Raw genomic sequence first — 15,625 nt, 5'->3', positions numbered from 1 at the left:
CCGAGGGAGAGATAGAAGCAGATGCTGCACTGAGCACAGAGCCTGACACAGGGCTCGATCTTACGACCCTGAGATCATGGCCTGAGTTGAAATCAAAAGTTGGAGGCTTAAGTGAGTGAACCACCGAGGAGTCCCTCTGGTAAACTCTTACACATACTTCAGAACCCTGCTGAAATGTCACCTCTCCAGAAGACCTTTCTACCACGCCCAAATCGGTGGGACAGCCCTTCTTCTTGTTCTCACTGCGTATCCCTGTTAGACCCCGTAATCTATAAAATACTGTAATCCCTCATTTCTGGTTGGTCTTCTCTACTAGACCGAGAGCTCCAATTTATCGTTCTTACTCATTTTTCAGGCCCAGTGCCTAGCACAGAAACGCTGACAGAATGGAGTATAAATGAAGATAACGAGTTCCTGGCCTGAATGGCAGAGAAATCTTCTCTACCTTCTGTGAATGGGAGGAAAAACTGGGAGGCTGCATCTGATGGGACTTCTTGTGGGAATTCTGCCAAACTGCCAGGACAGCTGCAAGCCCGGCTGTAGGATCAGCAGCCATTTGGGCTTTCAGAAGATAAGGAGCTGTCAACACAAGTGGAATACTTGGGAAGCACTGGTGGGAAAGTAGCATTGGCCTCATAGATTTCCACCATCGATTAGATAAGGGAGTGTGTAATTGGCCATGTGCTGGCAGGGAGGCGTGCTTTGAAGTTTCAGGCTGATTATCCTGGGGGATGGCTCTGGTCTCTGGGTGGCCGGGTTGCAGCTGTACCCCAGGTACCCAGGGGATGACCTACTTGATCCAGGGTAGGAAAGGGCGGCTGCTCTTTGGGACAGCAGACAGCGTGTGTCTTTCCCTCAAGGAGTCAGTGGGAAGTCCCTTGCCCCTGCTTCTTTGGGGGGCTCATCTGCAGGGCGTGTCAGTCCCCTGCAAAGGCTCCTGTCTCTGGAAAGCGATATGGGTGGGTACCCAGCCCTAGCTAGGAGCCCTTGAGCTTGGAGGGTGGGGGCGCAGCTGCCTGAAGATGGCTTAGGGTCTGCTGGTTGGAAACTCCTTCTCTGCAGCACTAACCCCTCGTGAGCGCCCTGGATACCATGCTCACTACAGCGAACACACTCAGCAGGCCGCGGAGGGAGCCAATTTCCCATTTCCCCATGAGAGATCTCAGGAGGGCAGTAAAGCTCCTTCTGGAATTATTTCATTTTAAAAGCTTCTGACAAAGCAGGCACGCGGTCTTGCACGTTGCGCTTTCACCCTCCAGAGTGTTCCCATTGATCTCATTTTCTCCCCTGCTTCAGCTCCGTGATAGAGGTGAGAAGGTCTTAGTCCCACCGTTTTATGGACAAAGATGCTCTCACTTTATTTGCTGACAGGGGGTTCTCACTTGAAAAATGAAGTTTGTTCCAGCAAAGTGCTGTAAGAGGCAGACAACGTTTCCCATCTCCCCTTCTAAGTTTTTTGGTTGGCTAAAAATTAAATTGACATTAGACAGTAACGGGAGAAAAACAAATTTCTTATGTACGGGAGCCCCTATAGAAACATGAGACTCCCTGGCAGTCAGGTCCTTGAGGCTTATAGATCAGAACCAAGATAAGCAGAAGAGGGTGCAGGGGTCTGGGGCCTCAAAGGGGAGGAGAAGACATTTCGCAGGAAGATGAAAGAGGACAAATGCTTGACTAATGAATGTTCCCCAGGCCATGCAGATAAGTCTTTCTGATATGAAAAGTTATCTCTGGTAATAGCTCTCTCTTCCTGGTTCAGCCCCTCTAGCTGAATTCTTTTAGGCAGTCTAGGAGGAGATAAAGAGCTCTCCTTGAGTCTGCTCATTGTCTTCAGTCTCGAAATAATCCACGTGCCAGAGCAGTACATTCTGGGGTGCTGTATTCTGCTGCTCTCGATCCCCAAAAGACCCAGCTTAGGCTCTTTGTCTTAGTGCAAAAGGATAAATGGTGTACAGTGGAGGCGGGCTGTGAAGACTGCCCCACATGCCAGGCCAGTCCTGATGTGTTCTCTGCCACCCACCCAGAGTCACTGCACCGCCTTGACAAATGTGGCAAGATTCCAAGGCATCCATTTCTGGGTGCAGGGGCAGATCCCTCGGTGGAGAGAGCTAGGCAGAGGGTGATGGTATAATGACTCAGATCACTTCTGGGGCGGGGAGCAGCAGGGTGACTGCATCCACCATTGTCCCCAAATGCCCAGAAAGCTCTTCCTCTGCCTCAGTGTGAGCACCAGTGGGCCTAACTGAAACTCTCCGGAGGTTGGGAAATATTTGGGGCTTGGCAAAACACAAAACACTCTTTCTCAGTCACGTAGCACTTTTTTCTGCTTTCCATTTCACATGGCCTGTTTATTTGGAGTGCGATCGAATCCATATGTTTTACGTCCTTGATTGGCTTGGTCCTCTGCGGCATGATTTTCTTTAAGATGGTTTGGGGTGCCGGGCGCCTGGGTGGCTCAGTCGTTAAGCGTCTGCCTTCGGCTCAGGTCATGATCCCTGGGTCCTGGGATCGAGCCCCGCATCGGGCTCCCTGCTCAGCGGAAAGCCTGCTTCCCCTTCTTCCACTCCCCCTGCTTGTGTTCCCTCTCTCACTGTGTCTCTCTCTGTCAAATAAATAAAATCTTTAAAAAAAAAGATGGTTTGGGGTGCCAGAGTTGTGGATCTTTCACCTTAGAAGGAGACACCACATCTTGCCCCAAGAGAGTCGAAACTCCTAAGGGAGCATGTTTGGCCTTTTGGTAAGGTCCTCCCAGGAGTGAGAAAACACACACTCTCCTCTTAGGGTCTACAGAGCAGAGACCAAGGTCATACTCTTCCCCTCGTGGTTTCCCATTAGGAATCAGCCATGGCTGTTTGGGGGCAGGCAGGGAAAAGGGCCTTCTGTCTCTCCCCGAGCTTCTCTCCCTGAGAAACAGTCTTTCAGCTCCTTTTGCCCTGATGGTATCTATTCCCTTCCTATCAAAGTCGTGTCCTTAGGGAGGAGTGCGGGATTTGGCCCCCACTTGTTATTTCCTTTTCAGCACAAAATAGAGATAGGGCTTTTCTCTTTAGAGCGTATCCTAGCACTTTCTCAGGGGCAGCAAGAAAAGCATTGTGCTAAGACACCTGAAAATCACAAAGACACCAAAGAGCTGTGGTATTTTCTGGAGAGCCAGACCAAAGCCCAGGCTGACAGAGGCCATCCGGAAGGCAGGTATGTCTCTGCTTTCTTTGGAAGAAATCCCAGCCTATATTCTGCGGCATCTGACACACCCAGGATCGTTGGGTGTGTCAACCCTATACCCAGACAATGTAAGTTCCCTTTACACTGCATGTGATTTTAGGAGTGAGGGGATGCTGTGTGCTACACTCATGTACTTTCACACCTGCATACACCCCTACACACACACACTGTGTCTGATGACTGGAAGTCAACAATGTGAATTGTATCCCTTTAAGGACCAACTTTCAGCTAGAAGATGAATAAGAGCTGAGGAGCTTATGTAAACGTGGTGTTTATAGCTGATAACATTGTATTACATAATTGGAATTTGCTAAGAGGATAGAACCTAAGTTTGCTCACACACAGATAAACATGAGAGGTTAACCAAACAGACGGTGGAAATACTTTCCCAATGCGTGCGTATATCAAATAGCCACAATGTACACTTTAAATATCTTACAATTTTCGGGGCGCCTGCGTGGCTCAGTTGGTTAAGCGTCTGACTCTTGGTTTCAGCTCAGGTCGTGATCTCAGGGTTGTGAGATGGAGCCCCGCGTCAGGCTCCGCGCTCAGTAAGGGAGTCAGCTTGAGATTCTCTCTCTCCCTCTCCCTCTGCCCCTCCCCCTCAAAATAAACAAAATCTTTAAAAAAAAATCTTACAATTTTATATGTCAATTATACCTCAGTAAAGCTGAAATTAAAAATCAGAAAAGCCAAATAAGCAAACAACAAAACGTAGAATTGTATTTCTTTAGCCTAAGCCCTTTGTTCTTGTGAAACTGCTAAGGACCTTGGAGCCTCAGGTTCTGGGCATTTTGATGGGGAGAAGCTGGGGAAAGAGGACCTGAGGATTTGGGGGGCTCCAGAGGGTGCTTTGCAGAAGCCCCACCAAGGGGGGTAGGGTTGCGGTAAGAGTGTCCAGAGCAGAGAGAAAATGAATTTGCTTTACGAATCAGTGAACAGCCTGCTAGCTCTGCATTTTGGGTTTCTTTTAAAACTGGAAGCATTATCTTGTTTTTAACAAAATGTCATAAAGCCTTCAAAAAGTGATTGTACAGGGGCGCCTGGCTCACTTGGTAGAGCACGTGACTCGATCTGGGGATTGTGAGTTCGCGCCCCATGTTGGGCATAGAGCCTACTAAAAAAATAAAAATATATACACACATAATTTAAAAAGAAGAAGTTACTGTACAGTTTATGATGGAGATGCCTGTTCCTCGGAACCTGAGGGAACTGTGCATGGGCTTGGGGTGTGGGTACAGTTGTGTGTGTATGTTTGAACCGCATCTTCGGAAGAGAGTCCATAGCTTTCATCAGAATCATAAAGAAGTCCTGAGGAATTGGAGCCAGAAGTCCTTGCAATGTAGCCTGAACCTCTAAGCAGCCACAGTTGAGGGTCCGTGGAGTGCTCACCAGCCCGCTGGGACACGGGAACGGACGGGGACAGGTCCACTGGCTCTCGCACCTGCCTGCCCACCCTAGGCCTTGGAGGGCCCTCCACCATCACGTGAGCACCATCCTTCAAAGGTCTTCGAGTCTCCTTTGGGTTTAAAACAGAAAAACTAAGGGGTGCCTGGGGTGGCTCAGTCAGTCAAGTGTCTGACTTCGGCTGGGGTCATGATCTTGGGGTCCTGGGATCGAGCCCCACGTTGGGCTCCCCACTCGGCACGGAGTCCGCTTCTCCCTCTCCCTCTGCCCCTTCCCCCTGCTCGTGCTCTCTCTCTCTCTCCTAAATAAATAGATATGGTCTTTAAAAGAAAAAGAAAAGCAAACATTTTTTTCTGACCCTAAAAGAGAAACTTAGACCACACAGAAAAACACAGTGAAGAAAATACCAATCAGTCATAATCCTACTAATGAATTAACCACTGTAAACATTTTGAGGTGTTCCCTTCCAGACTTTCTCTTCTTCTTTTGTATTTTTAAGAGAGAGTTGAGATCATAGTATGTCTGTGAATAGAGCCCCTTTTCACTTAACATGACATCATAATCATCTCGCCTGCCATTAAAAAGTCTTCACTGGCATCACGTCCAGCGGCTTCACAATTATTCCATTATACGGCTGTAGTACAGCTCCCTTACCCATTCTCCTATCATTGGGCATTTGCATTGTCCCTAGTTTTTTGCTTTAATAAATAATTCAGTGAGAAGCCTCTTTGGGCAACAAGCCATGCTTACGTTTTAGATTCTTTCTGGTAGATTCCTAGAAGTCTCCTCTGTGCTTTGTAGGTATCGCGAGTGACGAGGTTGCGGAGACCCATCCGGGAAGTGTGGATATTGCTAAGAGCGTGGGCTGTAAGGTGGGGCCAGGCCACACATCCACTGGGCGCTGCGGGCACAGCGCAGGCTTGAGAAATGAGAGCCAGTCTTTGTCTTTGAGGACTGGATCGTGTAGCATGGAGCCACAGCGTACGTAAATAGCCTAACGTAAATAGCCTAACGGATCTCAGAACGGCGGGGGAGCCATGCCTGAGTTTCAGAAGGGGAGAGGGCTTCGTGTGTCTGTTCATGTTGCGTTTTCTGGAGAAGGAGCTATCAACAGAATCTTTTCATCTCTAGAGCTGCAAAGAATTACCTATTTAGTGATGGTTTTGGGTGTGTGGATGGGGAGTCAAGTAATGTTCCCTTTTTTTTTTTTTTTTTTTTTACTATTTTGTAGTTTTTTATGATAGAAAAATAAGGCAGGTGGGTGGCTCAGTCAGTTAAGCCTCAGACTTCTGGCTCAGGTCCTGATCTTGGGGTCCTGGGATCGAGCCCCACGATGGGCTCTGTGCTCAGCGGGGAATGTGCTTGTCCCTCTGCCCTTCCCCATGGCTCATGCTCTCTCTCTCTCTCTCTCTCAAATAAATAAATAAAAAATTTTTTAAAAAGGGAGTATAATAGAAAAATAAGAAACTTTTTCTCATGTGTCATTAAGATGACAGGAAGTGCACTAAGACGATGACAGGCAGGGTCCTGGTTTGGGGGGACCTTGAGGTAGGGTATAGGAGAGGCCACAGCCCCTATCCAGCAGGTGTGAGGCAGATTTTGGCAGCATTAGTCACCTGTCCCTGCACTGACCTACCAATCCGTTTACATGTAAATCTGCTCCTGCCAGTATGAGCTGGTGTTACATGAGCCTAATGCCGACAGGATCGTGTTATCAGAACGTTATGTTTCGCAAGCGCATGGCACATTTGGTAATTCAAACCAGTGTTTCCTCGTCCCTCTTCCAGAGCCTTAGTACTCAACTGGTTGCTAAGAGTTAAAGGAGCTTCTTACTGATCATTCATGGTCATTAGAAAAGCCAGCCAGCTCTGCCAGTATGGAAGAGACAAGATGTGGTCATCGTGTGGCTTCCAGGCCTTTCATTCAGGGCCAGAATTAAATGTGTGTATGGAAATTGACAGCCATCGATCGTATTTATTTCCTACAATCTGTTCTGACCACGTCTATTGTTTGGCTAGTTCTTCCACTGGGAAAATGAGAGCCACGGGCCAGACCATGGCCTTGTCCAGGCATCTCTGGACAGACACCCACAGTTGCAGGACCCCCACAGAACCCTATCTCAGCTCAGCTTGTTGTGAGATTTCATGGGTTCTGTCAAGTTGAATGTCCGCAGTCAGGACAACTGGGATGGGAGTGTGTGTCTCGTTGCTCCCTTTCCCTGGGGTATCTCCCCTGTCTGTGGCTGGAATAGACAGGTCCCCACTAGAGGGTCAATGTGCAAAGCATGACTAGACAAGAGAGACCAGCCACAGGCAGACATGTACCCTGACTCAGAAGCTCCCCAAGTCTTTGCACCTAGCAACCTTTAATCTGGCTTACTAACAAAATCCGTGTCATTCTATTGTTGTTGTTGTTGTTGTTGTTGTTATTATTATTAAGTTCCAGTTGGTTGTCTCTACAGGTGCAGCTGAGTTGTTTTTCTTCCCTCACTCTTGGCTTCTACAGAATAAATCCCTTTCTTGTCCCCTGTCACTCTTCTTTCCTTTGATCCTTTGTTTTCTCCAGACCCAGAATCACTTAGTCTCCCAAAGGGCTTGAATCTACCTGTAATTTATGCACCCAGTACAGTCATCACAATAAGCCTAATTGTTATTTGGCCCCAGCTGCATTGGCCCAAAGCACCAAACCCCACCACGAGCCAGATGGGGGTCTGTGAGGAAGCAGCCACTGCCCACCCCTCAGATGCAGGGAATACCCACTCTTCGTGTCAAGAGTGGGAAAACAGTAAACAAACATATCTCTGACCACTGCCAGCCCTAATCCGTAATGTAGAATAAACAAGCAGGATAACACTCAAAATATAATCCTTTGTTTGTGGTTGTAGGGGAGAGAGTTAAAAGCTTAGACCTCTGGAGGATATCATTAAGAAATTCTTCCTCGTATTTAATCGGACTTGCCTTGGCTATGACTTAAGCTTACATATTCTGGTTCTATCAAGACAGAGACACTCTTCTCTTCCCTACATATTTCTAGTAATACATTTTTAATACATTATGTTTTACATATAAAATAAAGTTATAAAACATCTCATACGGAAGATAATTTTAATAAAACATTTTATATGTAAAAATATATTGTATACTTCCATAGGACTTATATTTTATATTTAAATTTTAAATTTATCCGTATTTTACAAGTAAAATATATTTGTGTATAAAATGTTATGGACTTATAGACACGAACCATGAAATGAAACGTTTTATATTATATATTGGCAAATATTTAAAAAACCTCTCCAAAATATAGGCTATTTAAGTACAGTAAAATGAGTCAATATTTAAATCCGTGATTTAATACATAAGTCACTAGACTTACATATTAGAATAACTATATATAGGTTATATTATACATATAATACAGACTACGTAACTTTTGCATAAGTAACCAGTGCCACGAGATATTTTCGGTTGTAAAGAGGACTCTCAGATCGGGTCTGGTCCGCTCCAAGGATTAGTGTCTTCCGGCCACTGCGCCCCCTGTCGCTGCGCACGCCCGCGCCCTCACGGCTGTCTTTCCTCCCACCCCGCAGGCATCGGCAAGAACGTCATCTGCGACCGCACGGCCACGCCGCTGGACGCCTTCCGCATGATGTCGGCGGCCCACTACTACCCCAAGCTCATGAGCATCATGGGCAACGTGCTGCGCTTCCTGCCGGCCTTCGTGCGCATGAAGCAGCTCATCGAGGAGGGCTACGTGGGCGAGCTGCTGGTGTGCGAGGTGCAGGTGCACAGCGGCAGCCTGCTGGGCAAGAAGTACAACTGGAGCTGCGACGACCTGATGGGTGGCGGCGGCCTGCACTCGGTGGGCACCTACATCATCGACCTGCTCACCTTCCTCACCGGCCAGAAGGCCGTCAAGGTCCACGGGCTGCTCAAGACCTTCGTGAAGCAGACCGACCACATCAAGGGCATCCGCCAGATCACCAGCGACGACTTCTGCACCTTCCAGATGGTGCTGGAGGGCGGCGTGTGCTGCACCGTCACCCTCAACTTCAACGTGCCCGGCGACTTCAAGCAGGACGTGACCGTGGTGGGCTCGGCCGGGCGCCTGCTGGCGGTGGGCACGGACCTGTACGGGCAGCGCAACAGCGCGCCGGAGCAGGAGCTGCTGCTGCAGGACGCCACGCCCGTCAGCAACTCCCTGCTGCCGGAGAAGGCCTTCAGCGACATCCCGGCGCCCTACCTGCGCGGCACCATCAAGATGATGCAGGCCGTGCGCCAGGCCTTCCAGGACCAGGACGACCGGCGCACGTGGGACGGGCGGCCGCTCACCATGGCCGCCACCTTCGATGACTGCCTGTACGCCCTGTGCGTGGTGGACACCATCAAGAGGTCCAGCCAGACGGGCGAGTGGCAGAACATCGCCATCATGACCGAGGAGCCCGAGCTGAGCCCCGCCTACCTGATCAGCGAGGCCATGCGCCGCAGCAGGATGTCCCTGTACTGTTAGCGCGGGACGGGGGACCGAGGGGGACGCCGGTCTTAGCGTGGAGCCCAGAGAGGGGGAAGGCGTGGGGCAGAGGTGGCCTCCAGCAGTGCAGGGCGGGAAGGTGGAGGGGGGCAGTGTGAGGAGGAGGCACCTGAGGAGGGGAGCCCCAGCCCGGGGGAGGGGCACCGATGGAGACTGTTGGCAGGCTGAGCTCATGGCCTGGGAGTGTTGGGGGGGCCTGCTATTCCTGACATGGTGCCTGCACGGCATTTGCATAAAGGGGGAGGAGGCTTCGCAGCTTCTGTTGCCCCCTTACGGTGAGAAGCAGAGAGGGGGTGCTTTCCTCCTCACCCCATCCACCCCCTTCACCTTGGCCTCCTTGGCCAGCCCCGGGCTCCTGCCATCTAGTGACAAGCTCACTGGGTGGCAGCTTTCCTCCCCGCACCCGCTCCTGGCAGGAGAAGGCACATCCCCATCTGTCCCCGGAAGCCTGTTAGTCTGGGGAGAAGTAGGGGTGCAGTGGGCTAATGAGAACATTCGAATTCCAGGAAGCCACTTAAAATATCTGGAGGAAAAAGTACTTGGTAGCAAAGGTAGCAAAGTGTCCAGCGATCTTGACTGATCGGTGTTCCTCATAGGAAGCAGGAGGGAGTGTCTTCCTAATTGGTTCATTGCCCCTCACCTGGCCTGAGATGGGGTAAGGGAGGGCCGGGAACAGCAAGTGAGCCAAAAGGAGAGCACCAGAGCTCACAGGGCACGGAGCCGGAGCCGGGGAGGCAGAGAATACAATAGCCCTTCGGGTTTGTCAACAATTAAAAAATTGCAAGGAGCCACCTTATACTACTCCTTGGGGTGGGGTGGTACTGAGCGTAAGGGGATATGCTACCGAAGTGTCCTTTCACATGGCTCTCCAGCATGGTCAAAGGCACAGCAGGAGTGGGTCTGACCACAGGCTCACATGCTGGGGCCCCCGTGTTGCGGTGGGGCTCTCCCAGCAGGCGGGAAGGCGAGCCAGCCCTGGACGGGCTTTGGGCTCCGGCCCTCGTGTCTCCTACCAAGCTGGTAAAGGACTTTTAGGGGATTCCCCCAGCTTTGTGGATTTAAAAGGGAAGCCTTCAGTTCCACGCAGATATAATCATCTTCCCTTAAAAAAAAAAAAAAAAAAGTCAAGGCTCTTTTTCTTAGCCTTGAACTTTGCTTTCAAGATGCTGACACCTGCAAGTTTTTGAATAGGTATTAAACAAAAGGACAACCAGGAACATAATTTTCAGTGTTTCTAAAATGGGGTTTTAGAGCCCTCAGGGGTGTATCTTCATGTAGGGCTGAGAAGGTTCATGTTGGAAAAGAACCGTATTCTTTCTTTCCTTGGTCCCTTGTCTCTCTTGTCCTGTCGCTCTCTGCTTCCAGAGCTTTTACTAGAAATGGTGGACTGCAGGCTTGGGGTGGGTCATTCCAAAGGGAACAACTGAAGCTACGCGCACACACACACACACACACACACACACACAAGGGTTGGTCAGCACTCACTACCACCAAATGTCACTGAAACGGTTCTTAAAAATGTAGACCTTTCTTGAACGAAATACCAAGTCAAACGTTTTGAAGACGGGGGTTAGCCTTTTCTTAATCCTTCATCCTCCGTTCGACATTTGTCAGGCTTGGGTGTGGAGACCAGTACTTGTCAATCTCCATGGCTTTTGTTCACAGGTCACAGAAGTCCAACAGTTGTCTCTGGCACACAGTGGAGGTGTAGACATCTTTTCAGGTGACTGGTGGTAGAACTGGAAGGGAATTTAAGGGGCTGTGAGCCCCCCCCCCCCAGGCTCTGAGGAGGCAGAATCTGAAAATGAACAGAATAGTTCGTTGTATCCTCCCTCCTCCTCCCAGGGTCGGTACACTGTGCCGCCCGGCTGTCCGTGGGTGCAGGGTAGGCGTGTCTAAACCCCACGGGCAAGTTGGTCATTTTCCAGCACAGAGGAGGAAGGATTGTCTTCCCGGAAAGAGTCGCCCTACTTCCTGGGGTCCCATTGCAACCTGGCTAGGTTAGTCAGCTGACACTCTCCAGGGTACGTGATGGTCCCTGACATCACGCCTTCCTGGGGAGCATGCCGGCTTTTGCAGTTGTCAATTCAAAGCTAGACATTTAGTAGAATGAACGAGTCCCAGTAATAGTTTGAGCAGAGGGCCGTGCGGTGGTCCGTTTGGGTTCAGGTTCTCCTAAATTGCCCTCTGGGTAGATAACTTTTGTAGACACTGAGTGGAAAGAAGTTTTTTTTTTTTTTTGGTCTATCTAGCCTGAAAGGCTGTGATTAAGGGTGAAGGGAAAGAAAACTAGATGACTCTGTGGGTCTCATTTTTCTAAGTCGTTTATAATCTAAGTAGGGCTATTGCAGGGGTTTCAATTTTATGTTTCTGTACTTAACCAAAAGACTTGGGAAACTTCTTTTCTTCCAAAGGCCTCTGAGTTCTGTGATAAATATTCAGTGTCTAAAACAAAAAATTCTCATTTGAGGCTAGGGTGTATAGAAAGAAAAAAAATATTCTTGAAAAGAAGCATGAAAAATATTTTAGTAAGTCTACTCAGATTTTACGTACTGAAATGCATGTACTAGGTAGATGCAGAAAGGAGAGGAAGAAAAGACCTAGGCAGTTCATTTTTTAAATACAAAAATTATAGGAAATGAGTTCAAGATGCTTCTTTCATGCTCCTTTTCGCCCCTGTACTACCACTTGCAAAGCCTTGATTGGGAGCTGCAAGGGAAGCCAAGATCTCAAGCTTTGAGCAAAGCCTCCTGGGGCAAAGCCCAGCCCCTCCTATAGTGCGCTCAGGGGACTGGGTGCCATCAGGCGACTGTGACGCAGGACGAGCCCCCCACAGCAATCCAGCCCCTCTGTGCTCTGGTTACAGTGTTTCAAAGACCCGGTGTAAGGGAGGCACATTTTAGGGTCTTTACATTTAGTCCCTGTTGCTTGATTTGTTCCTATCATTGTGTGGATGCTTCTGGTCCCGGAAATTTGGGCTCATGCTACAGATTGAGAGAGGGTGGAGGTCAGTGGTTCTTACCTGGTATTTGCAAGTGTTTGGAATGCTCTGGGCTTCGTTGGAAAGTTTGGATTCTCTTGAGTTTTCTTGAGTCCATGACCACTGTCAGCTCTCGTATGATTTGTCCTCTCAGTAGGAGAGATGGCGCAGGGTACCACACATGCCCCTTCCCTACCTGGTGGCAAGTGTCTGTGTGTCCGGTGTATCTGGACTCCCTAGGGGACAGTCTTGGCTGACTCCAAGACAAGCTACTTCCGGACCCCTTCTCCATCGACAGAGAGCCATCCAGGTACTCTCTGTGCGCCAACACTTCTCGATCATCCGCTGTGTGCAGGGTATTTTAGGCAAATTTTCTCCTTGAATCCCCCCAAGGACCCTGTGGTTTTGGGTATTGTTCTTCTCATGACACACGTGAGGCTCTTACAGGAAGAGTACCTTACCCAAAGTCACACAACCATTAAGCAGAAGGGGAGTCCCCTGAATCCAAAACTTCTCTTCTCCAAACCACATTGCCTCCCGAGAAGAAAGTTTTGTGCCTCTGCGCCTTGTCGAGCACGGAGGGGGTTCCTGTCACATCCTGTGAGCATCCCACGACTCCCACTCAGTGTGACCTGCATGGGGGCTCTCCCCAACTGCTGTCCACACCGTCCTGTTGAACAGGATGCCACATTTGATGTCCTGCCAGAAGGTTCCTTGTAGAGCTGCAAATAGAGGCAGTCGATTTTTCTTCCCCTTCCAAAATGGAAATGGCACTCAGCTTCTTTTAGAATCGACTTCCTCAGTTGATTGTGATTGGAGGTGATGCAGCCAACTGCAGAGTTGGGGATTTTCAAGACGTCACTAGCCCACTATTATAGGTGGCCTTGGATTTTGCTCTGGGGGGTGTGGCCTTCCTATTATTATAGGAAAATGTCTTCTCAGGGAGCGGGGCTTTTAGAGTTCGTTTATTTGACTCCGATTTACCCGTGCACCGTATTCATGCCTCTACTCTCAACTCTCTTCATCTTGTCTCCCAGCCCAACTGTTGGATTTGAGTTGGTCCTAAAGTAGGTCTCGGATGGCATTGCTTTTCTTCCGGTGGGAATGGGGGGGGGATATGTCAGCATGCTGGGGAGACATCCTGGGGAGAAAGTAGCTCTGGTGGCATCCGGAGGGACCCCAGAGCCCAGTGTCTTCACATCCTTTATTTTATATCCCAGAGAGGTTAAGTGATGGCAGAGGTCACACTGCTTCTTAGGGGTAGAACCAGGACTAGAAGTCCCACGTTGCAAGTCCCACCTTGTCACACACGGGTACCTTCAGAGCTCTCAGATGGGGACAGGGAGGCAGAGAGGCGAAGTGACCCGTCTGAGCTCCCGTGGCTAGTTGGTGGAGGAGTTGAGATTAGGACTCAGACCTGCAACCGACTGTATTTCCTGAGCTACTGTGGCTGAATCCATTTACTTTTTAGCAACTCAATTATGTCCCGAATGTACTCAGAAACTAGCTGTTTGAAATTTCCCATCGCGATTGTCATTGTGGTCAGTTATCTGTAGTTTGTATGGTATCTGGCAAGGATGGGGGACACACGTCTCCATGTCCATCTTTGGTATTTCCCGAGGCCAGCTCTGCTGCGATTGTCCCCCTCCCCCACTGGCCACTCCTCTCTGAGATACAGTTCTAGGCCTTGACTGGTTTCTGACACCTGTCCCACTTGCTGCCTCCTTTCTTTGGCCAAAGCCCAGAAGTTTCCAGGGCAGAGGCCATGACATTGGGGAGATCATTAAAAAGAAACTATCAGAGCCCGCATTTCAGGTTTCTTTTGGGGACAGGGAGGAGGGCAATGACAGGAGAGCTGTGTGTGTCCTGACCAATGGCCCGCATGCCCCACCTGGCCTGCCCCACCCTAGGCAGACAAGCAGGCTGATGGCAGCCCTCTGAGTCGCAGGGGACAACCCTGACTGAGTCAAGCTCCCAGGCCCTCCCACAAGAGCAGCGAAGGCCTCCCGTGATGCAAAGAGGTCATGGGCTCAGTGGTCTCTCAGAGCCTGGAGGTGAGGCCACTGTCGTATCTGAGTGACCACATCCGTTAGCATGGAAGGCGGTGGCCTCTCTTCCCCATGTCAGAGTCCCTGTTTGCTGGAGCCCTTGAGAGGGCCGCCGGAGCATCTAGCTCTCAGTCAGGCTACTGAAGTGTTGCACTACTGACTACTCTGGATTCTGTTGTACTCTTTTCTGTTTAAACCAGCAGCGAGTAGAGTAAAAACAAGACCGTGTCGTATGCAATAGCTCTACGCTTAGTGAAGCATCGAAAGCTCGCCCAGGCCGGTGCGGGCAAGGCCTAGAGAGTAACCATAGCGTCGTGCCGTCTCTCTCACTCCCCTTCCCGGTCTCTGCTGTCCTCTGCGGCCGTCACAAGGGCTAAGTGGTTGAATGAGCCCCATGACTTCTCCTTACAAATGCCATGACTTACTTGTGATTCTAGTCTAATCCCACGTTAAGAAGCAAAACAAAAGCAAATGGCCTGACCAGCTACTTTGCTCCCCTCCTTCTCCTTCAGGCATCCAAACATATCTAAACATAGTATTGTGCCCTGTGCCTTGCCCAGGGGAGGGAGAAGTTTCTAGCAAATATGGCTTTCTGTTTGCTGCCTGGTGCTTTCACAGTACTACTTCTTCTTCTTCATCGTGGTTTTTTTTTTTTAACCAAAATTACATTTGTTTGGTTGTCATTGTCGCGTATGTATTTATTGTGTTGTACGACCATGAGTATATATATGTATGTATATGTATAAAACCAAACTTATATATATAAAGTCAAGGCATGTATACTAGATATTTTAAAGAGTTATTTATCAAGGGGAAAAGATGTGTGTTATAAAGTAAACAGAGTCTATATTTTATATATAATGTAGATAGCAAAAAAATAGCTTATAAATTATAGAAGGTTTTGGTTTTCTTTTTTTATTATTATTAAAGCAAAAAAAAAAGAAAGAAAAGGAAAAAAAAGGACAATGAATGCAACTGTTTTTAGTGTTTTTAAGGCCAAACCTACTGTGGGAGGTGACTTTCCCTACTGGGCCCTTGGGCCATAAGTCTGAGCTCCAGACCCAGGAGACAATGTCCGCTGTTACCTCTGCGATGCTCAGGGGACTGGGGTTAGCATCGCTCAGCCAGCTGGCACGTGCCACCTCGCACGTGGCCTTTTGCTGCCCTCTCCAATCTGCCTTGCTGGGAGAAAGAAGTGCAAGTAGCAAATAAAGATTGAAGAGAAGACACGATTCCAGCTGTTTCCCTGTTTATTAGACCCAGATGCTGTAGCTCATGGGTTCGGTTCCCGGCCGGTCTGTGCGATCCAAAGCAAGAATGTGGATGGGAATGATGATACATCTGGTGTGTGTGTGTGTGTGTGTGTGTGTGTGTGTGTGTGTGTGTGAAAGCTTAGTCCAGACAACAAGATGACAATATAGACTTCAGAATGGGGGAG

At 49.2% G+C, this 15,625-nt stretch overlaps 1 protein-coding gene across 1 annotated transcript in view; it reads left to right on the top strand.

Moving 5' to 3' along the window:
* The window catches only part of GFOD1 (Gfo/Idh/MocA-like oxidoreductase domain containing 1), a 107,378-nt gene extending 91,959 nt beyond the window's left edge, over positions 1-15,419 (top strand). Inside the window, exon 2 of the mRNA XM_026511510.4 lies at positions 8,219-15,419. Coding sequence (XP_026367295.1) covers positions 8,219-9,138 — 920 coding nt within the window. The 3' untranslated portion in view covers positions 9,139-15,419. The remainder of the gene's footprint in view (positions 1-8,218) is intronic.
* The last annotated feature ends 206 nt before the right edge of the window (positions 15,420-15,625 follow it).

The sequence above is a fragment of the Ursus arctos genome, unplaced genomic scaffold (assembly GCF_023065955.2).
Source record: "Ursus arctos isolate Adak ecotype North America unplaced genomic scaffold, UrsArc2.0 scaffold_31, whole genome shotgun sequence".
NCBI lineage: Eukaryota > Metazoa > Chordata > Mammalia > Carnivora > Ursidae > Ursus > Ursus arctos.
The sequence above is the reverse complement of the archived record's forward strand: the minus strand, read 5'-3'. Positions and strand labels throughout refer to the sequence as shown.